General features: G+C 46.1%; 2 protein-coding genes across 30 annotated transcripts in view; both read right to left on the bottom strand.

Moving 5' to 3' along the window:
• MAPKAPK3 (MAPK activated protein kinase 3) overlaps positions 1–3,070 on the bottom strand; it is a 119,731-nt gene extending 116,661 nt beyond the window's left edge. For 2 of the 3 annotated variants that reach the window (XR_015274887.1, XM_086845665.1), the window contains exon 1: positions 2,099–2,186. Coding sequence is in view for 1 of the 3 variants with exons in the window: in XM_086845670.1 (XP_086701796.1) it covers positions 2,099–2,104 (6 nt within the window). In the remaining 2 variants the exon portion in view is untranslated. Of the gene's footprint in view, positions 1–2,098 lie in introns of all 3 variants that reach the window. The other variant, XM_086845670.1, reaches the window with a different exon arrangement.
• HEMK1 (HemK methyltransferase 1, mitochondrial release factors N(5)-glutamine) lies at positions 928–27,842 on the bottom strand. Of its 27 annotated transcripts, XM_086845685.1 has the most exons (14): positions 27,060–27,787; positions 26,512–26,594; positions 24,768–25,180; positions 24,475–24,581; positions 24,213–24,304; positions 23,181–23,274; positions 11,531–11,680; positions 9,489–9,553; positions 7,631–7,680; positions 6,304–6,409; positions 5,485–5,580; positions 5,154–5,249; positions 3,651–3,764; positions 928–3,311 (listed from the first exon to the last, which is right to left on the bottom strand). In XM_086845685.1, the coding sequence occupies exons 6-14, from the start codon at positions 23,271–23,273 to the stop codon at positions 3,275–3,277; spliced, it is 807 nt and encodes a 268-aa protein (XP_086701811.1). In that variant the 5' UTR covers position 23,274; positions 24,213–24,304; positions 24,475–24,581; positions 24,768–25,180; positions 26,512–26,594; positions 27,060–27,787; the 3' UTR covers positions 928–3,274. The 27 variants fall into 27 exon arrangements, 21 of the variants coding, with proteins under 21 accessions (XP_086701811.1, XP_086701813.1, XP_086701814.1 ...); XR_015274889.1 differs by lacking the exon at positions 24,475–24,581 and having other exon boundaries at positions 5,154–5,229; positions 27,564–27,803; XR_015274891.1 differs by lacking the exon at positions 24,475–24,581 and having other exon boundaries at positions 5,154–5,229; positions 27,304–27,790.
• Positions 27,843–27,865: the final 23 nt, after the last annotated feature.

The raw sequence follows: 27,865 nt of genomic DNA, 5'->3' as shown, positions 1-27,865 counted from the left end.
TGAAGGTCCCTGCAAAGTCCCTTTCACCCCGTATCTCAGGTGGAGACTGAAAGCATGGTCAGTCCTTGCACTTCGGGGTGCCCACATGGACAATACACCAGAACAAGAATGGGATCTATCTCTGACCTCCAGTGCTGGGGGGTTTGGGCTGCCCACTCACAGCAGGAGGTACAACCCCACTCCTGTGTCCCAGCTGAGTCCCCTTCCAGCTTCCTGAGCTCATTGTGGAAGTTCTGTTTCCCCAGCACAGGAACTGAGGTCAAAGCCCCATTTGCAGCTGCACCTACACTCCAGACCTCTGCTGACCCCAGTTGTCGCTCTCCTGAGCCTGCACCTTGCCCAAAGGGGAAGGCTGAGGCAGGAGTGTCTCCAGCACGGACACAGCTAAACTGGGACCGCAGCTCCATCTGCAGGGCTCTGCCAAAGCGGCTCCTCCTCGGGAAGGGCAGTGTCAGCCCAGCAGACACCACACACCTGGTAACCCCCAAAACACAGATGTGAGCACGAGCACAGCCCCGCTCCTCAGGGTCCTGAAAGCAAACAAAGCCCCCCTCTGACAGCATCACCTCAGGAATCAAGTCACCATTTGGACACAGTTCCCAAGACCCAGAAAATCCAGTGTATGTCAGATACTGGATTATGCAGGATGCCGAGTGAAGCCTCAGCTTTTGTGGCTGCAGGGAGCAGCTCTGCCTCTGCAGAGCTCATGTGCCCAGGGCTCTGCCAAGTGGCAGCTCGGCCTCCTGCCCTCAGGCAACACAGACACGGCCCAGGGCTCCAGCCAGGCTCCTTCAAACCTCCAAAGAGCTTTGCAGTGCTTCTGTACCAAAAGGAGCCCGGGCCAATCTGTGTAAAACACAGAGGAACATGCTGTACTACGACAGCACATTCCCTCGGATGCGAGTCCCACAGGAACATCCAGCCTCCTGGGAGGAGCAGCAATTTTTCCTTTTATGAAAAGGTCAGCAGCACCATGTGATTTTCCAAGAGATATAATGACTATACAATGCAAATACATAGAAATGCAAGTGTTGTAGTGACAAATATAGAATTTAACACTTGTTCTACTGGATTAGACCAATAGTCTGTCTTGCATGGGATTTGTCCTGCTCAGGGCTCAGACAAGGGATTGACTGATACTTCCAAGAAAAAGCACACTCCCTTCTGCAGCCCAGACACTGGCACTCTCAGAGGGTCACCTAACACCAGCCTGCTGCAGGGAACCAGCCCACCCCCTAAAGAATGCAGCATGATGCTGTTTAACATTCCCATCAGCACAGGGACTATCCAGCTTTTAAGGTCTCCTGCAGAAGCAGGCTGTGCATAATGCTCTGCTTCATACACAAACACTGCCAACACCCAGAAGAAATTTGAGAACTCATTTCTTTAAATTTAATTTTTAAACAGTCTGAAAAACTGAACTTAAAAAATATCCCTAAATACCACCCCTTTGATTATACTTTGTGCTCATGGCTCTAGGAGGCCAGAAATCAGCTGCACTAAAATGGTATTTCCAAACCTATGCTCAACTGCACTTTAACTGACCTATTTTTTTTTTTTCTCCTCCCCTAGATTTCCTCTACTGCATTTAACCAGGGCAGGTACTGCAGGCCAGAGAAGACTCACAAATTCAAGTAAAAAGTGTATAGGACATGGTTAAACTACTGGATAGTAGTGTGAGATGTGTGAGATATAGTGATATAGTGTGAGATGTCCAGTGGGTGAAAAGCAAGACTGAACAGAGCTGTGAGGAGGGAAAGGTTCCAGCAGGAACCCAAGTGCTGGCTCATCAGAGAGAGCTCAGGTGTTTGTAGGAAAGCAGGGCTGATATTCAGGAGCTAAAGGGATGGAGGAAAGACTCATTTGAGGAGTGAGAGTGTGGAAGAGATGAAAGGAAGCAGATGTATCAGTGCTCATGTAACACCCTCTGAACCTGCTGCAGCCTTCCAACAGACTCAGTTTGCTGCTGCATGTCCTACCTGATATCACAGGCTGTGCAGCCCCAGGTCAGCCTGGACAGAGCCTGGGAGCTCCTCCCTGGCACACACACACACAGCAGGGCCCTGTCTGGACACTCCCACCCCTCCTGAGTGCTCACCTCCATCTGGCCTGGCAGACCAGACCCTTTTCTTGGCTTGCTTTCCTTCCTTCCCTGGCTAGCTATGGTGCGGAAGGGAACCTGCACCACTGGAAACAGCAGCAACAGCAGCTTGAATTCAATCCTGCCATTATTTACACTGACATGATATTGACTGTCCACTTCAGGGACTTCTCTCGGTGCTGTTTCAGGCAGCCCTAGTCTGAGTCACCCTTCCCAAAGAGACAGACCTCAGCTATTCCCAAGCCTGTCAAGAGACTGGGTCCTCCTCCAAACTCAGCTTGTCAAATTTTGTGCAGGTCATTCCACCTCCTGTTTTTCAACTTCTCCATCTGCAAAACCAAAGTAGTGGCTCTGGCTTTCTCTGTAAAGTGTTGCAATTAAATGCCTCATGTGGTATTTAGGCATTTCTGTTACTATCGGAGCAATGTGTGGATGCCAGATGTTTATTCAGGCCTGCCAGCATCTCTGAATAGTAGCAGTGAAATTCTTTTAAGGACCCTGATCTGAAGCATTGTCTTTATTAAAATGCTTTGACTGTTTCTGGCAGCATCCACCAAGTGTCAAGGGCTGTAAATTCAGGTGCTGTAACATGTGCACTGATCCTTCAGAGACAATCACTCAGCAGGAGTGGAAAACAAAAGCTGCTTTGCTATTGGAGCATCAGGATTCTGGAACTGAACAGCATTTGAAATGTGCACAACAGTTATGTCCTGTTATACCTGCATATCCATGTGCCAGTATAAGCCAGGGTTTGGGCTTATCATCTGGTCACATTCCATATAAATGTATCTCAAGGCCAATTTACAAAAATATAATTGAATTCTTTCTAGGCCAAATGGATGATTTGGCATGTTGAGAAGTTGTATTTTTAATCTGGAGCTGTGAACTCTTCTGTCTTGGGTCCTGAGATGACTGAGTCACTTTAGCAGAGCAGACTAAAATGTTTAATGCAGTTCCCTGAGGAGGGTGAAACACTTCCACATGCTCAGCTGAACTTCTGCATCTCTGGATGAGGTCTGTGTCAGGAAATGAGGGGTCTATCACTGCATGGAGAGTCCAACATTGGGAAATGGAGATTCCTTTCACAAGGCAGAAAGAGTTTTCAACAAGCTGTTGAGCTGGGCTCAAGAGCAAAAAGCATTCTTGCAAGGAGAGTTATGTCTGACACAGTTGTCAGCTGCTTTGTTTCTGGATGTGCAGAAACCTAGGCCTGTGGGAAAAAGAAAGACCAGAGCTTTAAGTCTCACTAAGGACAATGTGCCTCTACCTCCACCCTATAAAAGCAGTAATTTTCCAATGGCAATAACCCCACCAGAGCTAGTCACCCCATCAGAATGCTCACCTGTCAGAATTTCTGAATCAAACACTTGCATCAATTGCCAAAGACTATCCTGTCTCAGGATTCCAGAAGGCTGAGATACTACCAGGGAGCCCCTATTTTGTCAGACTGGCTTCAGCTGTGAAGCTACTCTGGGCTCACTCAATACATACACGTGCAGGGACATAGGACACAAAACCCCCAAAAACGTGAAGGCAAAGAAGGACTTACTTGCCACAAAAGTCTTTGTGAATGGCATGGAGAGTGAGCAGTAACTCTGGGTGTGCCTGTAGCCAGTGCTCCACCATATTTGGATGCCTGGGATCAACTTCCATAAACACACTCCTGAAAAGACACATTTGGGAGTAGAATTGGGGAGATGCATTGGGTTGCTAAACTGATAAAAATTAAGATCTTTCTTTCTGTATGACTCTGACCACTGCAGGAAATGAAAAGGTCAGTAAACACCGTGCAATCCAACAACCCTAAACCAGATCATAGCTGTCCACGTAAGACACAGATCCCAGCTGCCTCCTTCAGGGGATAAAGTGTTGATCCTGGGAGGAATTCTCATGGTACTCTGTGAGCAGTTAAAGCCTTGTATCGAGATATACCAAGCCCTTCTGAAGCCTATCCACGGGTACCACCAGCAGTGTTTCTGAAACCTCTAAAGGTTTAAGGGCAGAAGGCAGCTTTTATGCTGCAGGAACACTGAGCACTGGCAGCCTGAAGTCCCCCTGTGTATAAGCAGTGAGAGACATGAAGTACAAGTCAGAACACACATTCTTCCACAGTAAATGTCTCCATGAAGCAGTTATGAAAACAACACCAGCATTCATGCCTACACAGAACTGATCAAATAAGCTCATATAAGGCACCAGGACCAGGCCTGGACACTGCAGGGCTATTTCCATCTCTGCCAGGCTTTATGACACTGGCTTATTCCCCACGTCCCCTCCCGTGACAAAGCAGAACCACCCCAGCTCACAGGCACAGCGAGTGATGGAGCTGGTTATGGCCTGGGACACAGCAAGAGACACATTTAGCAGGCAAAGGACACAGGCCAAACCATCAAACGCCCTCCTGAGAACTCTTAAAACATCCCAAACTGAATACTCTCTACAAATTCACTAGGCTAACTACAAGCTGGGTGTGGATCTCATTTCTGACCTTAAAAAACTTCCACTCCTCAATGGGGGCTCCACCTTATTAAACAAGCAAAAAGAGAAGGAAAATAAATCATTTTAACAAACAAACCCACAGGACCAGTCTCTAATGCTGGGAAATTATGAGGAGCATCTTCTGCTCTTGTGGTCATGCAAAGCATGAGGAATGAATTCTGCATGCACTATGCCTCTCAATATTCCCATTCTTCTCAAATAGCAGATTTTCAGTGACCTCTCTTATGGTGGCCAATTGTCAGGAATATTCAACAGCATGTATGAATGCCCTGGCACATGAACAGTACACTCAGACTTTGGGGTATCAGCATGTTGACCCTCAAAATGGATCCCACATGACAGAGAATAGGAACAATCACTTTTGAATATTAATCATGGAGAAATTTAACATTTAAGAAGCTATCCCTGACTGATCTTCTTTCTCCTGAGATGTTCAGTGCTATATACTGGTATAACAAAAAGGTTTTCCCTAATTAAAGGGTGGGAGGGAAGAGGAGATCTACACCCACCCTCAAAGAGATCTCCATTGCTTCTCCTTCCATCAGTTACTCACCTTAGAAAGCTCCCCTGCTTTCTGCACTCTCTTTCTCGGCTACTCTCTTCCATTTTCTTTTTGTTGCTGCTTTGACCTTCAAAGATTCTCATTTCACTAATGACCAGGAAACACCATCAACAACCAAAGAAAGGGCTCATACCACTTTATTAACCATTTTCAAGCTCATCTTGCTTACACATGACATTTTAAAAACTGCTGTTATTAACTGGGGCAATGAGGGGACAATTTGGCAACTACTTTCCCTCTGATTTGTTTTCCTACAGGGAAATACAGAATTTACAGAAGTGGATGGATAAAATACATGAAATTCAAAAGGGGTAGTACTTACCCTGAAACTTTCAGAAGAGAAGGAGCCAAAGACAGAATTGTTTTGATGACTCTCATGCCATCATCTCCCCCATCCAGGGCATCAAGGTCCTCATAGCTGGAGTGTAAGAAAAAGACATTTGACAGCAATTCCTGTGGCCCTTGAGAATGCATGACCCTACAAAGAAAGGTGCACTTGACACACCTGAACCCCAGTGTTCCTAGAGCAGGTGACAGACAGCACTCACCCCTTCTATAGGAAACACAGGGAGGGAGAAGGCAGCTACCACTGGGCTGAGAAACCCCACATTTAGCACAAGCAGAAAATATCCCCTGAAGTATTTCTGAAAACTAGGAGCCAATTGTAGCTGGGATCTCATAGTTCCAACACACAGGTCTGTTCTCTCTAAGCTGGCCAGAGTGCAAGGGTGTTGAGTGATCCATGCCAAACATCAGCTCAGGCTGTAGCTAATCCAGCAGAGCCAGCTGGGATGCAGAAAGCTCAGCTGTCAGAACCTGTTCTGGTACACATCTCGTACAGAAGTGGGGGCAGGACTTTCTCATCACATGCATGACAATGAGTTTTGGATTGGGAACTTGCTAATTTCAATCTGTGTGCTTTTTCCATTTTAATAAATCTTTAAAACACTTCCATGTTGCTTCAGGCCTGCAAGCAGTATCAAAGCAAGCCTGTATTATTATATCTCAAATAAACACACCTATATTTTGCATGTGTATATTACATTTGCATGTTTTATGTGCAATTCTGTGTAGTACAAGGAAGCAGACAGAAAACCTTGCTTCAAGGAATAGGAGAGGAAAAATCTCTTTGTCTGATTACCGGAGGATTTCTGCATCCAAGGAAGCCATGTCTTCATGGAAAACATATGGGGGGTTACTGACTATGACATCTATGGGGCCCCAGAGCAGCAGCTGTTTGGCAGAACCTAGAAAAGAAAAAGAATCACAAGCAGCTCTCAACCACAGCATCTTCTCTATAAGCTCAGTGTTGAGACCCTCCCCAGGGAACTGTGTCCAGGCACATGTAAATGTGTTTGGTTCTGCTTTGTGATAATAAAATTTTATCCTATTTCTTTCTGCAATAGCATGCCTTTTTCCCTGTCCCAGGGGTGCAAGAGTGATACAAAGGAAAGCACAGGCAAAGTATCATTTTTTCATAAGAGCCTGCTTAACAAAACATGATAAAAAGCACAGGAGCTTGATGCCCTGGAGTTCATTGCCCACCTGGATCTAAAGCAACAACCAGAACTCAGAGAGCCCACAAAGGCCTAAGTGGGAGCTCAGACTGGCTGTTCAGATGAACATCCTCCCCCTTACAGAGCTGCAGCAGGACCTTCAACGAGCTGCAGAGCCAGGGCCCCTCAGCAAAAACAACAATGGGCTGCTCTTCTGCAGAGCTACACTCCTGCTGCTGTCTGACACAGGCCAGCCCTGAATCAGACCTCATGGAACCACGTGAGCATGGCACTGTCCTCAGGCAGCCTCTTGGCACAGGGCTTTCAGCTCTAAGAGTAGAGTAGTCTACTCTAGTAGAGTAGCAGAGTGTCAAAAGTGTCAGAAAGGTGTGCTAATGAACCCACAGTGCTGCAGCTCCTGGCTCCACAGCTGTTAACTGGATAGGCCCCACCAAATGTTAGTTTTAAGTGGTTTCAGCTGGCTTTGGGGAAGAAAAGTATCCTTTCCTGGTTCAACTAACCTAAATTCAGGCGAATAAGGTTGAGCATTTAATCTAAACTAAAAATGTGAGCTCCTTCTAACATCAATGGAGAGAAAGACATGTACATGTTTATCTAAAGCCTCCGTTTCAGCATGGAAAGAATTACACTCTATGTATTTATCTCTCCCCAGCAAAAGTAAAGAGCACCTGGACTCCCAGCTCAGATGCAGCCTTGGGATATCTAAACCCAGGAACAATTCACTTTTTGATATAATCAGGGACTTCTATCAGCTGCTCATCTGCCCTGGAAATCTCTGCAGGGAAAAGCTTCACTGGCTCACTTCTTACTGGCCTTTTTCTCTGCTACTTCAACACTCTTCTGTTGCCTGTATCCCAGAGTGGTCCCTTGGCTGTCTCTCATGCCTCCCTCCACCCATCAAAGATAAAAAGGGAAAAAGACAAAGGGGATTATAACAGTGAAAAGAGTTACTGTGTGAAACATCTTGGTGGATGATGTGAATCCTTTCTTGGAGTTGCAGCCTGCAAAATTCCAGATGCAAGAACAGAAAGAAGAAAGATTAGGAGGTGTATTTGTGTTCATAAACAGTACATTCTACAAACAGATCACTAAATATTGCACCTCTTATCTGATACACATATATCCACAACTGCCAAGATCTTCCCAGCATGTTCTCTCCTCCCACCATAGTGGCCTTTACACCCAAGTTCTACTCCCTTTGCTGTGGGTCTGTGGTCCTTCCCTATCAGGATCCACAGGCATCAGGAAAGGGAGGGATTCCTGCACTGTGTGCCATGTGCCCAGATGGATCTGGCACCAAGACTGATCCACTAAGGCTCATCTAAGCATTTATTGAACACAGCTGGGATACGGGAGCTCTAAAAAGCAGGCAAGATCTAAGCTGGGTTCAGTCAAGCAGTAACAGAGCTTATCCTGCTGGCTTCTCTCCCAAGAGCTACAGGGCACCATGCCAGGGACAAGATCACAAAGATGCAATGAAAATATCCATGGAGAAATATGATGCTCTCTGACATGGCATTTATACTCCCTCATCCACTTTTGAGCCAACAAGCAATGTTAATAAGCAAAACAATTTTCCCCAGAGATCAGAGTTAGTTTATCAAGGAGACAAAGATCTGGCCAGCTTTTATTATATCTATGAAAAATTGCAACAGAATTTGGTTTGACACTGACACATTAGGAGGAGACCTCTGCTCCCCATTCCCTGTAACTGGGCTAGGAGGCAAAGGGTAACAGTGAGGTGACCAGTTTGGGAAGGGCTTGTTCCTACTCAGCTCTTCAGACTCACACACAAGCTAAGACTTGCAAGAAGTGAAGAAATGCAGCCCAGTGTAGCCAGCACCAGAAGTAGCCTTCCCAATGCCAGCAGCAGCTTGGGAAAAGAGAGGTATTTGGATCTGTGGACAGAAATCCCAGTTAATGAGCACCTCTTGAGACTCACAGTTGTACTGAACTCCATGAGAAATAGCAACAGGAATTCTTTCTGAGATGGCTCTAATTAAAGCCTAGGGCCCAGCAGTTATTGAGAATGTGAGTACAATCTGGAGCTCATTTGACAAAGCCTGCAGGGATGCAGAAGCATGCTGGGATTCCAGCTCTGGGGTTCCCTGTGGTAGTGACGGTCCAGAGCAACCTGACAGAAGAACCAGCTGAGGAAGTGGAGCCACTAGGAAGGACAATGACAACCTGACATATCTCTCTAACTTCAGCACAAGGTGTTTGAGCCAGCAGCTCTGAACATCCCTCCTGCCACAGCATAGGTGTCTGAACTGCACAGAATCCAAGAGAACCATTCCCACCAAACTACAACTGCAGGGAAAATGCTGAGGGACACCACTGAGCACATTAAAAGAAAAGTGCTACTTGACTGTGCAAGCATTTCTGGAGGAGCAAGGACAGAAACAAGCATAACGATAATGATTGAGGGATCCAGAGAGAGAAAGGCTCAGGATACACTTGTCCTGAACCTCCTAAGTGACATAAACATTCCTACTTTAGTCCTCAGCTTCCTGAGTTCACAGACAGGGATAAGAGTAGTTACCAAAAAACACTTTGAAAACCCTTGATGAACAACATGTGGGCACCACTGCTTTATTTAGGCTGCTGTCTTTGCAAAGCACATTCACAAGGCAAAGAAGCACACTCTGGTAAAGATAAGCTTTTCTTTGTCTGAATTGTTACACACTTTAGGAGTTCAACAACTAAACATTCTCTGGTTTCCACTGCTGATAAACATGAACCACATGTACAAGTATTGAGGACTCCTGCAACAATTTACAAAAGAAATGAGTAATATGTGGTCTTGTACCTATGTGCATTCTCTCTAGTGAGATCCACAGCAGCCTCCTCTTTATCCATGGCTATGACTCTGCTCTGGAACAGAAAAAAACAACAAATCCCACATTACACCAAGAAGGTGTTATAACATCAAGATTCCCGAGCAGACATGCTCTGCCAAATATGCAAGATCAAAATTGACAGGAGACTGCTCACTCTTGGCTCCTGAAAGGAACAGCTCCTGAGGAATGCATGCAGGGCATAGCTGGGATCATGAGTGATGTGTGTAAGGCACTAAGGTGACTGAAGGCTCTCTGTGGCACAGCCAGCAGCCCACCAGAACAGACAACAACAGAGCCACAGTGACTTACCTCACCTGATCCCTCACTGCTCCTGGCAGGGTGAGACTCAACACTGGCTAGTCTGGGCTAGGCACAGACTGCAGGAAGGTCATGTTGTTGGACTTATCCTCCCTAGCACAGACAGGATCCCTCCTGACACTACACAACCCCTTGGACACAGATTCTGGCATTTTCCATCTGTTATGCACACACCTTTTACCCAGTTACTCCACTGCAGTCCTTACACCAGATTCACTGCCTGTATTGACTGCAAGTACTTGACTGTGTGTTGAGTTTTTGACAGCTCTCCAGCATAACGGTAAGAGACAGGGCTCAACAAAGAGAGATTTGTTTGACCTTCAAGTCCACCTTGGGAAAAACCACAGGCAAAGGCCTAATGCTCCATGCTTTTTTAAGCCCAGATATTGATAAGCATTTACACAGAGGACACATGCTTGAAGAAAGTGCTTTGCATTTGGAGATGGTGTGATTTGCCACCACTCCTAAGGGGATTAATTTAATGCTGCCAGGCCAGCACCCACACACATGAAGGTGAAGAACATAGCTGTGACCATAAATGAAAAGTTGCTGCTGTTTTCTCAGTACCTTAGTGCCAAATTCTACCTCAAACACTAAGGAGATTACCCAGAGTGTGGCTACCACTAATTCTAATCAGTCAAGGCTCCTTATTTCCCTAGGCACAGCAGTTTGGACTGGGAAAGAACTGTTATGAGTTACAGACTGACATAGCTATTTGAGTTAACAAGCAAGGAAAAGAGCATGAAGCTCTTCTCCTAGCTCAGGAAATCAGAGCCATTATACTCTGAAGTCATGAAGCTCAAATATTAACCTTCTCAGGTCACTGGGAGGAGGAAAACCCCTTCCAATAGAGGCATCAACCTCTAATTCTTACACAGCAGGGCTCATACTTCTGCAAGAGAAGGGGCTGGCCACAGCAATTCTCATTACTGAGAAGGACCTGGCTGGTCTGCAGTTCTGAGGAGAGGCAAATACTTTTCCCTTGATCACATGCAATGAGATCTCGAATTCATTTCTCATTTTCTTAACCAAGAGTATCTCCATAAAGATGTTACACACCACAAGAATCAGGGTCAAGAAGGGCTTTGGTCACCCAGATCTCAGTCCTCTTACTGCTCTTTCGACTCTGTTCAGAAGCTGTGGGTTGTAACTAGGGAACAAAAGACCACAAATCATGGTTTGGAAGTTATGGCAGTGAGATTTGTTTGTCTTTTTGATCCCAAGTACTGACACTGCTATGGTAATCCATTTCCTCTATCATTTAGTCTTCAGTTTCCTAGAGACAAGAACTTTTGATTCACAGCAAGGTGGTTTTTAGAGATGACTGCCCCAGAAATTCAATAGTGTGTGTGCCCATGCCTCAGTCCCTCCTGTCCTCAGCCCAGGTTGGTATCTTAAATCAACACCCACCAATGCTTCAAGGTAAGGCGATTATTAGTGAGCTGCAGCAGCTCAAGAATGAGCACATTCACCTCTTTCATTCCAGTTGTCTCTGCTATTCCTGCAGACAGATGGGGAGAGGGAGCAATTCCCAAATATCCCTTTATGCACTAGGAACTTACAGAGCCTGTCAGAGACCTGAGCTGCCAAAGTTCCATCAGAGAAGTTTGTGACATCTCAGTGAAGACGAGCAGAGTGGGACTGTCTCCTGACACAGGCATCTATTGCACCAGGAGCACTGAAGGGAGCTCACCTGTGGCAGTTTACAGAGCAGACTCAGGGCAATTGCTCCAGAGCCACAGCCAATTTCCAGGATCACAGGACGAGGAACAGGAACTGGGAAACAGAGGGCTGAATTCTCACATTTCTGAAATTCTTCCTCCACAACTAAAGAGACAAGATCCTAAGAAAACAAACAAACAAACAAAATTACTAAGAGAGCTGTTTTGACTCACACCTTTGTGATCTGAGGACTGAAGTTCAAATTTCTTGACTCTGTACCCAATAAAATGTATTTTTATTGCTAATTTTAAAAGCACAGATGGTAGTAATGGAACTGAAATGCCAGAAGTCACTTCAGCTCCATCTGCCCCACAGGGTGCTTTGATTAGTAACCAAATCCTGAGGATACAATCTCACACAGATCCTCTGAAATCTTCTAGCACTTTTGGGAAAAAAAACAATAATCAGGTAGCTGGAGCACATTATCTTCTGCAACACCATTTACTCCAAAATTTTTGCTTTCAGAATTTAGAAGATTCAAAACTCAAGATTTCTATACAGTCTCAGTAGGTAGGTGACCAGGAGGGAGTTGCACAGCTCATAATAGCATCTAAACCAGTAATCCAACCTGCAGATGAAAAGTCAAGGCAATGAGTTACTAAGTGATCCAAATGAGCAGCCCCCTGCATGTATTTCAGACTGTGGACTCCTACTACCTTTTGTTGCTATAAAGTCACATGTAAAATATTTTCATCCATGCTCCTGGATCTGTATGCAGTTCTGCCATTTCTGCCTTCTCCCTCATGTCACTCTTATTTTTTAAATCTCTTTGCCATGTTATATAAAATCCAACACAGCAGGAGAGGTCTCAAAGATTTCTAAGGTCTGTGAAAATGAGATACAAGAGAAAGTATACACATGCCTCCCTCTGACTGCAGCATGAACTTCCTTTATTATTCACTGGAGAAAACTGTAAGATGGAAACCTTATGAACACCTTGAGTGCATCAGCAGCTCAGCAGATACTCTCAGCTCCCTCCCATCCTTGTGCTTTCAAGGCACAACAGCACACACAGGCCTTCCTGCCCTCGGTGTTCCCAGCCTGGCTAGGATTCTCCACTTGAGAGGGCTGCTCTTGGATCTCACCTGTAAATCCAGAAGGTTTAACAAAATGTACAAAAAATAACTGGCATAAGCTGGAATATTTAAAATTAACAAGTCTGGCAGGCAGAACAGCTTCTATTTTACTTTACAATGGCTTTTATCAGGAGTCTGAACTTGACAGCTTGTGCATAAGGGCAGAAGCCTTTCCTTGGATCTCTCACCCAAATTGGACTGCAGCATAAGAGATGCCTTGTCTTATGCTGCAGTATTTCTGACGAGATTCATAGCTGCTGGTCATCCTTCATGACAGGCCACTCCAATGTGCAGTAAGTGGGAAGGGAGATGCAAACAGGTATAAAAATGAAGTGTTCAGTTAGATGAGCTTCAATGAACCATCCCCGGAGCAGGCAAGATTGGGGACTGATATCTAAATATACTCAGCCAGGGATGAAGAGCCACATCACAATGCCCTGCCCTGGTCACAGTGTCATTACTGGCATTGCCCTCACATGGGACTTTTGCTAACAGACTCCAAAATCACAAATTCCTCACTGCTGCTCTGGGATTCCTTTCCTTTCATCCTATAATTATGGATGAAAACAGTCTCACAGGCTCCCAACCTGGAGGAAACTATTACAGAACTCAGCATAAGGGAAAAATAAACACCTCAGCTACCCACTTCTGTAAGAAGTGGCTTTGGCCATTCAAACAAGCTCCAGATGAATCAGCCTGAAAACACTCAGGCACTGCAGCCAGAGACTGCAACCACAGCTGCTTTGGCCAAGCAGGTGAGGTGCTGAGGATTCCAAGACCACTGAAGAAAAGGCACACAAAATTTTTTGCTTGGCTATTTAATCACTTCTTTAAATACCAGCCATTTCTGGACACTTAAAACATTTCCTGGAAATCTCCACAGTAAGTCAGAACCATCTGTTCCCAGAGTAGCACAAGTTACTGATTACAAATGTCCAAATGTGACTTCCATACACTAGAACTATTCTAACCATTTATTAACTTCCTTAAGGTTTATCATTAGTAATTTCAAGCTTGATGGGTTTTAATGGAATGCCTACTTTATACATTCCACAGTGAAAGCATTTTAGTGTGCTTGCCAAAGCTCCCATTTAAACATGACCTATTTCAGGTTTTACCACATAAAATATAAATAAAATGGGATCTTGATATTACTTAGGCTTTGTATCCTGCTTTCTGACTGCCTTGCCTCATTGTCTTGGTTATTTCATTCCAGCTCTTACTGAGGCAAAGGCTGGTTTTCTCATAATGCACATTTACCATAACAGTACAAAAGTAAAAGACATAAAAAATAATGGGACAACCTAAAGGAATAACATAATTTCCAGACCTTAGTACTTCACTACAATAAAAGGCTGAATGATTATTTTCAACCTGATTGACAAGCAAAGAAGATTTATTCTAACTGGCAAAGAATCAGGAAAATCCAGCAACCATGACACAGAGTATGTCCTGTCATCCCACTCCCATTGCCACTAGGTTCCAGGAATGATTAAATTATCAAAAATTGTTTTGCAACTGTATTTGTCAGATTCCTCTCAGTATTTTTCATTTCTAGCAAATGATCCAGCCAAAATCTGTGCTTCTCCAATCACACCATCACCTCCAAAATATCACCACTGGAAACTGATAAATTACAGCACTTTGCAGAACACAGCAGAGCCCCTTTCAAATCTCATCTTGGGACATGAAGTATTTCTGGCAAAGTATTAACAGTGTTCATACGAAGACTATGAAACACCCAGCAAGTCAGACATTCCCAGCCTTTGCACAAGAATCCAACTGGAACCACAACCAGGGAAAAGCAACAAAGAGGCTGACGGTGCTAAAAAGAGGTGCCTTGGACTGGCACAGAGAAACTGTGACTGGGACAACAGCAACTGGCCAAAGGCTGGGATCTTTACTATCCTATACTAGGATACCCCATGTCTTCTCAGACTGAACAGATTCAGAGTACAAACGCCTGCTAATATAATGCCAACATTACCAAAAGCCATTTTAACCACCAGTTTGATCACCAGCTTTGAAGGCTGAGATATGAAATTACAAAAATTCCACTGGGAAATAAAAGAAAACACTTCATGACCCAATTCCATATTTGCCCACAGCACGCCAATCACTGGGTAGAATGAACTCTCAGTTGTGGGGTTATTAACATTCAAATTATTGCTTACAGTATGAGTCATTATTGTCAGTTACAACCCAATTTACAACAAAAAAAATCTGCTAACCAGTGCTACAGGTACTGGCAGAACTACTTTCATCCTGGAGCCCGGTGTACAGGCACGTGGGTATCAGTGTGATAATTGGGTGAGAATGGGGAAATGGAATATTTTGAAGAATTTTTCTCCTCTAGTCTGTACAAGAAGCTCCTTCCTGCAGCAAAAGTCAGTTTTGGAAGGAGTGAAAGGACTGAATGGCAAAGAGAACCAGAAAAATGTAAAATCCTCTGGTGACTTCTGCTAGCATCGGCAGCAAGTTGGAAGGAAGGTCCCCTACAGAGTTTGGGCAGCCCCACGATGGAGCTGTTGACACCTGCATGCAGGGTCAGACTGTCTGCACACAGACTTCACAGGCACATTTCATCCCACAGACAGATGAGCAGAGGTGTTCAAATAGCCAGGAGAAAGAGACAGAAGTCACATGGGAAAGTAGATTCAGTGGCCCCACTTTTCCTTGAGGCAAGTCTTATGTACGGCCATAAACTAAAACACAAGTTTCACATCAACATGAGGAAAATGTTCTTTACATTGATGGTGACAGAGCACTGGAACAGCTGCCCAGGGAGGGCATGAAGTCTCCCCCTTGGAGATATTCCAACCTCACCTGGACACATTCCTGTGTTACCTGCTCCAGGTGACCCTGCTTTAGCAGGGGGTTGGACTGGATGATCTGCAGAGGTCCCTTCCAATCCCAACTGTTCTGTGATTACCCTGTGCTTACATGTACAGGGGACACAAATATTTGCTTCTCATGCTACCTAATTTGCAATACTTGAGGTTCTCAAGCTTTTGTCTTTTAGCCAAACCACTCACAGGCTGTTCTCACCTTGTGACTCCAGGAAATCTTGCTTCACTGCCAGATTCACCCTAAGTTCACACTATCATTTATTTGGGTTCCATCCCCCCCCTCCAACTTCTCTTGGAGTGCAACAATTGTGAAACTTTATGAACACCTCCAGCTTCCCCTGAGCCTCTGCCTCACCCTTCCACCCACAAGTGCAGTTCCCCAAGGCCCCCCGGCACCCTCTCTGTTCTCACAGGCTCCTGGTGTCACCTCTGGCCTGTGGCCAGGGCTCTGGTTCACTGCATTTCTTGGAACTGCAGCTGCACAAAGCAGTGTGAGGCCAGGGGCTGCCAGTACCCAAACCACAGAGGCTGCAGAGCTACAGCCCAGGCAGAACCAGCACAGGCTCAGCTGGGTTCCAGCCCTGAGACAGCTGGGAGGAGGCAGCAGAGATTCCTGGGCTCAAAGGTGACTGCAGAGCCAAGTACAGGGACAGAGATGAGGGGATCCTCTGCTACAGCCCAGCACCCAGGAATAACCCATCATATGTTTCTGCCATCAACAAGGACAAACTAAATAAACAAGAGGAAGTGAGGAATGGGAAAGGCAAGAGTGGCAGCCACAAACTCCTACTGCATTCCCTACAAGCACCCTTTTTCCATGCCCCAGGAAAAGGAAGGAAGACAAGGTTCCAGAGGTAAAGAGATTTAAATTTCCAAGGCAGTCAATTGGAGAAGGAAAGCAAAAAAACCCAGAAAACCCCTGGTAACCTTCTCTCTGCTCTCCCACACTTCTTGGGAATGTTTTACTTGTTTGTGTGCTTTCCAGAAACTTCTGTTCTTAGAATCCAGGACTTTTCATAGAACCTGATCTGATATTAACCCAATCACCTCTCGTGCCTTGTTTGCCCACTTGGCTGCCAATCAGCACATGATAAACACTGGGAAGCCAAGCTGGGAACCCAATTCCATGGTAATGGCCCTAGCAGATCCCTGCCACATATCCCACTTCCAAAACCAAGCCACCAATCCAATGCTTCATGGGCAGGCAGGGGTTTTGTCCTGGGCTCTTCTGCCTGGTGCCATAGTAGGAAAGAGAAAAATCACAGAATATTCTGAGCTGGAAGGGACCCACATGGATCACTGAGTCCAGCTCTTAAGCAAATGGCCCATGTGGGGATCAAACCCATGGAACTCCCACTGTAAACATATGGGAATCTGAGTAACTCCAGAAGAGCCACTGATCCTGAAAGGGTGGCTTTAGGCATTAGCAATGACAGACAAGCATGTCAAAGCATACCTAATACTGAGGAAGGGGTTTGGCTTTGGTCACACAGCAGCAGCTCCTGATGTCAGGGCACATGCCACGTGCTGCTTCATCTGTTGGAGCAGAGGCTGTGACAGCACCAGAAATTACTTTACCAACAACCCATATGTGCTCGTGCCCAAGAGAAATTACCACAGCTGTCACATCTAAATTTAGCCATGCCCAAAGGGCAAGAGTGGATCCAAGCTGCTGTACGCTGGCCATACCTCAGGTGTCCAGCACAGAGCTCTAGCCAGGCACACCTCTCCAGAATAAAGGTATTTTCTTTCTCTGCAGATACAGGTATTGACCCCTGCAGACACAGCATCTGGACAGATGCACCAGTCTAGCTTTCTAATCCCTAGCTCTAGTTACTTGGATGTTTGAGAATAATTTAAGGGAGGAAAGGGATTTTTTCCCCCCATCATGTGGGAATCTCCTTGAGTCCCATCTGTCACAGCCATTTTAGTGCTTGTTTTTCTCTGGTTCTAGTCCTACTGCTTTCACTGCAGATGAGTTACAGGATTCAGAAGAAACACATGGAAACAGGAGGCTCATTCAATCACAACAGGGAGATTAAAACCCCCCAAAAATACAGGCATTAAAAACAGAGATCTGTGAGAACATATTAGAAAAGTCTATATAAGTTAACCTGGGGAACAAGCTTGTACATGATTTAAAAGAACAGCTGCTGCTTTCCCTGCCTTCAGCACAAATTTTAGCTTTAAATTTCCATTTTTTAGTCTCTCCTGAAAATCAGCAGCTTGGAAATAACTTCTCTGCACTAGCAGAGTCTTGTTTTCTTGCATAGGAAGCCAGCAGAAACTACCACTACAGTTCATCTTGGCCAGTCAGCCAGGAACGAACCTGTTTCTTCCATCATTTCCTTTTGAACAACAAGAAATCTGTCCGGGGAAAACATTCTGTCCTGATTTTCAAGTGGTCAGCAATAGACTTTTGCTACGCTGTTTCAGCATTTAATTACACTCTCTGTTGAGATGTGCACCTTTTCTTCTAGCCTGCATTTACAGTGCTTATTATACACTTGTCTGTAAAACCAGAGAGACTTCAGTTTTCAAATTTCTGCTGTCTGTGCCAGATAATTTACCCCTAAGCTTGTCTTTGATGAGCTAGACAGTCTTCAACAACAAGGCAGATTTTTTCAACCTATTAATCCACATACTGTTTTTTCTCCAAATCTAATTTTCCACTTCTTCCTCAAGCAGTCAGTAGCATAACTGGACATAATAGTTCTGCAGCTATTCCATTACTGCAATACTCATTATTTAATACTGCTGCATGCACGTGGCACTCCCCTATCCCACATACAAGGATCCCATCAACCCCCTGGGCAGCAAAAAGTGGGTGCTCCTGTCAGCCAATATCCTATAGATACTGGTGATCCCAAATCTTTCTCCAAGCCCTTCTTGGCAGCACAAGTGTCTCAGCCACAAGGCACAGGCTGCTTTATTTGCCTCTCTCTATATGATCCTATTAAACACTTGTGCCTTAGCACAAAGGGAAATTCCAATTGCTCTACAGCAACAACAGGCTCCCTTTGTAATTTCCATTCCCCAGCCTCTCTGCCACATCCCACCTGCAGAAAATATTGTTTTCCTCCAACACACTGATGAACTATTGCCTATCACATGGGCAAAATCTGATCTGTGAGGACACAGCAACACTCCATCCTTAGCACATTTGCTTATAGCTCTATTTTGACAGATAGCAGATAATTTTTGATTTATTAAATAATGCTCTACTGCATTTATGTTTAAGATACCTTATACAAGTCTACACATATTTCAAGAAAGGACCTTAAGCTATGTCAAGACAGACTATTAGCCTTCTCATTTCCCAAACTGGGAGACCCATTACACAGAAAGGGGAAGCAGCTTTCCCTTGAAGAGGCAACTGCTCAGAGGCAAAACTGTGAAAAAAACCCAATCTCCTGACTCTTGATTAATGGCTGTAGTCACTAGACAGTGTAACCTTTAGACCTTTCCAAGAAGTATCCATCTGTGGAAAAGAAATTAGGGAAATGAAAGGACATTTGTGCATCAGAGTGTTCCTTTCAGCACTGATTGAAACAAAGTATGTCACTGCTTTGACACAAAACTCTGGAGAAAGAAAGAGCCCACTTTGCAATCCGTTTATTTGCATATACTGGTCTGGAAGGGAAAATTCTCCCTTCTCTGCGCACTGGACCTTCTTGAAAGGTTAATGATTATGTTTGTCTAGAAGTTAAACTTCATGAAAGGCTTCTCTGAGCCAATCTTTGACTCAAGTGCTTTCACAGAACACCCCACACAATGAATGCCATTCCACAGGCAGCTGCAAGTAAACAGCATTGACTTCAGGTTTCAAGCACGTTATCATGGGAAAGAAACAACCTATTTTTGGAAACAAGCAAAAGAGCTTAAAAATCATAGGTGGAAAAAGAATAGACAGAAACATAACTAAGAATTACAAATCCTGTAGTGAATGATTTAATTGTTATACAGTAAAAACTAAAGGTTTTCCTTTATGTGTAAATGAGCGGGCAGCACTGGAAGCAAAGAATACACTTTTCCCATCTACAATACAAGATTTGCTCTCACATGATACCAGGGAGGTTAGACACAGACAGACTCCAAAGAGGATTAAACAAATCAGTGGGGGACAGATCCATTAGCAATTATGAAGCAGGATGGACCCAAATCCAGCTTTGGCTAAGAACAGTCCTTAACTGCTGTCAAGAGAAGAAGGGACCCTTCCACACCCACCTTTACTCTTTGTCATTTTGCTCCCACCATCTGCTATAGGAGCCCGGATCAATACCTGCGAGGCACAAAGATGGCCATTTTTGTTTCCACTGAACAATTAACCTTCTCAGAACCACCAGAAATCCCGGGATAACGGACGGGGACTCGAACCGTCAGGAACGCAGCGCGAGTGAGCCTGGAGCGCCCTCTGGGGGTAGCAGCGGGTGAGCCGCGCATCCCACACCCCTCCCTCGGAGGACGCCTGGACCGAGCCAAAACTGCCCCTAAGGAAAGCCATGGTGAGCCCAGAGAGCCTGCAGTCACCTGGACACAAAAGGAGTAACATATCCATGCTGGCTGAGTTCTCCTCCTCTTTGTCCTATTTCTCCCAAAGCAAGGCCTTCTCAAATGTTAAACTTTTTAAAGTTAAAAAAAAAATTTGCCTTGGGAAAAAGTCTTTTTCTTCCATTAATGGTGAGGGAGAGATAGGGATGCCTTGACATTACAATAATCACCTAACAAAGATAATTCATTGTGCACACCCCATAACTTTGGTCCAAATGTTCCCCAGTGCAGAAGCCCGGCTCTGGTGCCACAGGAGGAAAGCTGGGAGGATGCTGAGTTCCAAAGGCCCTCACAAACCCACCCAGCACTCACAACATCCAGTCCAAAGCTTTTCTCAGCAGGCCAGAGCTTGAACAGGACCTGCTCTTTCCCTGCTTTTGGCTGCCTGTCCCCCCCCAGCCAGATTCCCATGGAACAGAAGAACAAAGCCACATGTGCTGTAAAATATTCCCTGAGGGAGAGAACAGGAGAGGGCTCAGCTACCAGAGAGAACTAAATAGATGACATGGGGGCAAATTTCACACAGGACAGAATTAAGCAGACAAGGGAGCTTCTCTCTCTGTGTGTGTCTCTGTCCCCAAGCTTGAAACAATACTCATGGTTTAGGTCATGCTGTGTTTAATTTCATGCCATTACCAAGGCGCTGGGAGCAAGAGTCATAACCCTTCTTTTGCAGCCAGAGAACAACATGTGTGCCATCAACATGGCTCCCCTTCTTCTCTGACTCGAGTCAACACACAGGAGCACCTGCAGAAGCTACACACAGAAAATCAGGAAGAAAATTTTGAAGCTGCCTGTGTATCTGCACTAACGAGTCAGTTTAGGTAGTCACATTTTCTCAGCCAAAAACAAGATGTGTGGCTTGTGTGTGCAGTCACAGATAAACTTGAGCCTGGGATAACAATGATTCCTAAAGGACATTATGAAAAGGATTATTTACAGAAATTATCCAGTGAAAAGTTTCAGCACTACTGGTTTTAGTAACACTGCAGACAAAGTCAATACAAAAGGAAAGCAACAGATTCAATGAACTTTAACATTTCTGAAAGCAGGTACTTCCACTGCAGTTTTCAAGTCCAGTGAAGGATGAAAAAAATTACTGATGAAACAAGACACAGACAAAGCCCAATCCAAACACATCACACAAAGTCAGTGATTACCAACCTTTCCTTCCAGCAGAAGGAAAGGATCTGGATACGACTGTGCACAAGTTAGACACAACTCCTGAAAGCAGCACCAGTCCTGCAAGGGGCTGCTGAATAGCTGGATTTTGTCCCCATGGCTCTCCTGTCACAGGAACTTCCCCAGCACATCACAAGCAAACTCACCATTGCCCACAGAGCTCCATTCCTGAACCATTATCATAAACTTCTGGTCTTCTGTAATAAATGTGTTGAAAATGTGCCTTCATAGTAATTTAAGCAAGACAACAAAGTTTTGCCAGAGACAAGGTTTGGGTTAAGCTGTTTACACTCCATTTTTGCACTGGGGTATGTTAAGTGGTTTCAAACACAGCACTGCACTCCAGTTTGGGCCAGCAGAGATGCTTTTACCAAAATCAGGCATGTGGGCTCAATTAACAACATTCTCAAGTATTGGCCAGCCCAGCTTCCAGTCCACACAATAGGCTTTTGTTTTGAGCCTGGCACTGCATGGGGGCAACCAGAGCATAGCTCCAGAGGAAGCCTTACCAGCAGATATTTTGACTTGCAGAAGATAGGAGCCCTCCCTGACTGCAATACTCCCATTGCATCCATGAACTAACTGGGATTTGAAGGTTGGAAATACTTTTTTGAATCATCCAGAGCAGAAATACTGTTGACAATAACAAAGTTAAGCATCACTGGCTCCAACTGGCAGAATTATTCCTTGGAGCTCCATCTCCATACTCAATCACCACAGAGTGATCAATCCAGACCAGGCAGAGAGGGCCCAACTTTGCTGGACACAAGTGTCAGCACTATGACTTAGGGCCCAGCAGATTCTCCATGGGGTGCTGCTGATGCCCCACACCAAACCAAGAACCTGGTTCTAAATATTCTTCCCCACTCTGACTTGAGAGGATATCTATGCTGTAGCTGTGCTGATTCCCACTAAATGCTCTGAAACCCCCTCATGGATTCCAGTAGCACCCTTCTCCTGAAAGGGCACGACAGAAGCACAGGTTGTCTTTGTCCTTAAATTTTTGTTTAACTTTTGCACATTACAACAGGCAAACAATTGAAGAAATGACTAATAGACTGAAACAAGTTTAAGCTTCTGAGACTCATAAATGGACAAGGTAAGAAGACCATTTCCAAAAGCTAACACAGGTTCCAAAACAGAACAAATTCTCAGAAGGTAAAAACCCAAACCAATCCAAAATAAAAACAAACAAAAAACCTACTTTGTAAATCCTAAGCCCTCCTGAGGACTAGTAAACAAAAATTTTCCTTGCTAGGATGGCCTGTGTGCTGAAAGTGAAAGCTAGGCTGCTGTCAGGGCCACCATGTAGATTTTAAGCTCTTCCATAGCAGTAGGAATGTTGAGGAACACAGTTTTAACTTGGTCATGTATGGCTGTCCTTTGCATTCTTATGACTGCCAGTCATGCTTAATTCCACCCCAGGTCAGAATTTACCTTTCAGGTTCCTGTATTTGTCCAGAAACCACCACGGAGCCATGAGAGAGACGGTAGGTGCCACTTCCTACCAGCCACCACATGGACACTCAAGCTCTCTGGATTCCATTACTGTTCTCCTACTACTGCAGGGCTCTGCTGGCAACCACTGGATATTGTTTAGATTCCTGTATGCACTAAACCACTGGGATATAGCAGTAGATGTTTTGAACTTCTCAGAAGTCCTTACTACTGCACAACTAAGGAAAGCAAAGCCACATCCTTAAATCAATGGCAATTGATTTGTGTGTAATTATGGGATACATCAGCTTGCAACATCCCTCCCTCTGAGGCAGGAGGCAAAGGTTACCAGCATCAGGTCCAGATCACAAGCTTTGAATCATTATAAAAGAAGTGGAGCGATCTGACTTCCCCATCACTGCAGCCTCACAACATACAGGAAGCCTCCACAACAATGCCCTGATTGTATTGTGTCATGTAACTCACACATCCAAACCTGCCCCTGCCACATTCCCCACATTCATACCTCTGTTTCAGGCCGTGGAATAAATACTGGGGGTCTCATCTTCAAGGTCAGGTCCTGGAAATCCCACTCTCCAAGCACGTACTGCACCGGCATCCTGCAGCAGGCAAAAGGAGTGTGAGCGCTTTGGGACTGTGCTGGGCTCACTGCTAAGCACAACCCCTGCTGAGGGCCAGCAATTGCATCAGCAATGTGCATGTGCACGCAGAGGGAGCGGGGAGAGATCCCTTGGCACAGCCCAGCTTGTTATCAAGAACTGGAATTGGGAACTACAGGTCAGTCAGCCCCACCTTGATGCTGGGGAAAGTGATGGAACAAACATGTCCAAGTGCAGGAAGGTGATTGGGAGTATTCAGCACAGATTTACAATGGGGAAATCATTCCTGAGTGAGTTGATAGTCACCCATGACACAATGACCAGTTTGGTGCATCAAATCCACGTCTTGACTTTCCCTAGGGTTCTGACACTGTCTCCCATAACATCCGCATACACAAGCTGATGCAGTACAGACTGGATAAATGGGCTGGAAACTGACTGAACTGTCACACTTGGAAGGCTTGTTTCAGCAGCACAAGGCCCAGCTGAAGGCTGATTCCTAGTGGAGTACCCCAGGATCAATGTCCTGTAACACCTTAATGGTCTGGGTTAAGGGACAGAGCACCCCTGGCATGCCTGCAGTGACAGAGAATTAATTGGGAGGAGTAGTTAACAGACAGGATGGGCGTGCAACTTCTCAGAGAGACCTCTGGAGAAATGGGCAGACAGGAATCCCATAAAATTCAGAAAGGTGCAATACAAAATCATATAAACTGGGAAGGAATAACCCCATGCATCAGTACAGGCTGGGGCCTGACCAATTGGACAGTGGCCTTGCAGGTAGACAAGTAGTGCCTCTCACTCAAATCACCATGAGAGATCATCAGAGCACAGTTACTTGACATCTGAGCTGCCTTCCCTCTGCTGCCATTCTCCTGGCTGCTTTAAGGCTAAAGGAAAGCCCTCCAAAGGAACAGGTACAAGAGGACTGCTCCTACCTTTGTAGCCGCTTGTGGCTCAGCTGCTGGATTTGCTTCTGCTGCAGTGCTGTGAGTGGAGTGTGGAGGCTTTTGGAATCCAGGCTCTGAAACTGAAGACAAAGTCACTTTAAAACCTGCCCACCTGTGCCACTGGAGGGCCCTCTGCCACCCTGACAAGGGCATCCTCCAGGGTGACACAGGATGCTAACAATTGCCTGGGACTGCTGGAAACCAGATGGAGAGCAATCAGAAGAACCTATCTGCATGTTTAGAAACAAACCTTTACTACTGTTCTTCTGCTTCTTTTGGGGGTTCACAAGAATAATTAAAATTAAGAATCATTTCATCAGGCAAGTCAGGGTGGATGTTTATGTTACACTTCAGTGTCTGCAAAAGAGAGCATTTAAGAGACCCCTGAGTGTTCTACTGGCAATAATAAACTATCCTTCACCCTCTCTGCTATCTAAGGGAGGATATGTTGTTCTACTCCCCCTAAAAGAGATAGAAAGAGATTCAATCAAAATGAAAAAGTGAGAAGCACACACAGACCTTATTCTTTTCCCGTTACTTAACTGTTTTTGCTCCCAGGACAAATGACACGATATATTGACTGGATTCTCGTGCTTCAGGGATCCCATTTGTCTCGAACACCTTCTGCCAATAGTTGACCGTATCAGTGGCAGTCATGAGCCCAGGTTCTGCACTGCAGCTCTGCCTCAGAAATAACTGCTTTGGATTGAGGACAGCACCTTTACTTGGAGTCCCTTGCCCTGGCACATGCTGAGGTGGGAGGCTCAGCAACTTCCTGAGCAGTGGATGGGTGAGGCATCTCATTGTGCCAAAGTTTCTGGCTTCCACAAGTGTTCCTCGTTGCCACCTACTGATCTCTCAGTGCTGAGATTCATCTGGTGCTACCACAAGTCACTGGCTAAGCACCAGCTGACCACAGTCAGTGGGTTCTCCACAGGGCAGCATTGGCAGCTCTTCTAGGCAAGAAAACAAGGCAAGAGAAGAGTGTGAATTCCTCGGGCTACTAATTAACAGGTTCCCCTGTGACAGAATGCAGACTGCTTGCCCCAATCCCAAAGCACAAAACCAATTACTCACACTGTACCAGTAACAAAGTACTACCCCCCAAAAAGACTCATGCCAACCAGCTAAGCCACTGCAACCCACTTCTTCCCAGAGCAGCCCAGCTCCAGAGGTCAGAGGCCAATCTGTGCCCATGGCAGGGCAGAAGCAAGCTGCCCACACACAGGCACAGCTCTCCTGCCTGTCCTTGGTCCCAGAAAGCCACTGACACACCAACCTTCAGCTCCAGCCCTTGGTCCTTCACCCCATGGGTGGGTCACCCTGGTTTCCCTGTAGAAAGACCTTCAGTCCCTCCTAGATTATTTGTTTTATTCCTCTCTCTGTTCATAATCCACAAGGAGGTTGGCAGGGATGCACACAGAAGACCTGAACCTCATGGATCAAGGATCTTTCACACTGCCACCATCTCCAGAGGGCAAACAAGGGGACACAGAGGCAGAGCTGAACTGCTAAGAGCAGAGGAAGGAGAAAACCTCACAACGTGTTAGAGGGAAGAGAAACACTTGAAAGATGGAAAGGCCAGAAAGGGCAAACCCTGCTAGAGGGAAGTCGGTCTCTTAAAGGAGAGAAGAGGCAGAGCCAGACAGAGGGAATAAAAACAAACAAGATGACTGCAGGAGACAAAGCAAATGAAACTTTACAAAACAGCTGCTGCATATCACACTTGGAACTCTGCAAGACAAACAGAACAACAACCACATTTTCCTGCTGTGACCCATGAGGAATGAGGGCCCCTCTCCTTTCTGACTCACAGTCCCTGGAGCAACTATGGGTTTCCCTGAGCACTCCTTGCCATTCTTCTATTGATGGATGGTTTTCAACACTGTCTCAGAGAGGCCACAACCTCCTCTACTCCAATTTCTCAAAAAAATCACCACACAAACTAAGTATCTCTCCTGAGGAGCTGGCAGCTGCCCCCTAGGAATGTTCCTGCAGGGAGAGCTGGGGAGACTGACTTGGCTCCAGCCTGGCAGATGCTGGCACCACAGTCCTGCTCCCACTGCACAGGGAAATCCTGGAACAGTCAGGCCTCACTGCCCTCCGCTGGACGGCACAAACACAGCCCAGGGAAGCAGCAGAAGGATTACCCTGCAGCAAAGATCTCTAGATTGTCTTACCCGCTACCTCCTGGCAAAGGGGTGGATGCTCTAAGAGCTCAAAGATCCCCTTTTTACCATCTGCATTACTCTCAGCAGAGAGACAAACAGCTCCCATGAAAACTTGCCTTTTATGTAAAGTCTGTCAGCTACAGCATTTATTTGGGAAGCTTCCCACTCCATGGCCCTGTTCACTGCTACAAGAGAAACACTAAAAGAATAAAATGTTAACAACCATTAGCATTCTAAGGGAGGCAGAGAAGACTACAATTGGTTGAATTGACTTTAATTGGTTGAAACAATTCGCACAGAATCACTGGGGTTAGAAAGGACCTTTGGAGATCATACAATTTCCCAACCAAGGAAGGTGACACAGGAACATGGCCATGTGGGTTATCACATCTACAGAGAGGAAGACCCCTTGAGCCCCCTGAGCAGTCTATTCCAGTGCCCTGCCACCCTCAGTGTAAAGTTCTTCCTCACGTTGAGGTGAAACTCCTTGTGTTTTACTTTATGGCCACTACCACTCATTTTGCTGCTGACATCACTCTCTTGACAATCTCCTTTGAGATATTTATACACATTAATGAGATCCCCTCTCAGGTTTCTCTGGACTAAACAGGCCCAACTCCTGCAGTCTTTCCTTATAAGTCACATAATCCAGACCCCTCATCACCTTTGTTGCCTCTGCTGGACCCTCTCCAGTGGCTCCTTGTCTTGTCTCTTTGAAGAAAGGACACCAGCTACTGATGTGAAGTCCCTGCATTCTACTTGGTACAAAGTCTGCACACAGGTAGGAAGCAGATTTCCTTTCCCATCTGGAGTTCCTCTAGAGTGGTTTGGCCCTTTCAGCCCCATCTCCCACTCCCTGTAGCCTCACACGTGCACAGGTGGCTGTGGTAAGGCCCTGCCCCACTCACAGGTTTGAGCAAGGGCTGCAGCTCGCACCGTCCAAGTCCCGTTCCAGCTGCTGTCAGTGTCCGGCTGAGCCAGCGCCGCACGGGGAGGGCAGCCAGGAGCCGTACGAGCAGCGCCGGGACCGGAGGCGGCTCCTTTTCCAGCCTCCCAGCTTTCCCCGCACATTTAACACCGTGAGCACGGCCGGGGGCTCCCTTCGCCTGAGGGGCGAGAGTGGGCCCGGGGCTGCTCTGAGGCGAGCGCGCGCACAGCGACGCCTCACCTCATGGCTCCCGGCGCGGCCGGGGTCACAACCTGCTCCCTCGGGGCCGGGAGCCCGATCGGCTCCAATGGGGCTGGGGGCACAGCTGGCTGCCTCAGGAACCGGGACCGGGACCGGGGTCGGGGTCAGCTGCCTCCCGTCCCGCCATAGGGCCGTGAAAGAGCAGCCGCGCGCGGAGCCGCTCCCGAGCGCGCCGCCGGCCCAGCGCCGCCGCGCGCATGAGTGACAGCCGCACCAACCAATCGTGAGCCGAGCCCCGCGGGCGCCGACCAATGGCCTGGAAAAGCGTGCGGGGGGGCGGG

This window comes from Cyanistes caeruleus, chromosome 11 (genome assembly GCF_971803275.1).
Source record: "Cyanistes caeruleus chromosome 11, bCyaCae1.hap1.1, whole genome shotgun sequence".
NCBI lineage: Eukaryota > Metazoa > Chordata > Aves > Passeriformes > Paridae > Cyanistes > Cyanistes caeruleus.
Note: the sequence above shows the minus strand (reverse complement) of the source record. Positions and strands in the feature narration are given on the sequence as shown.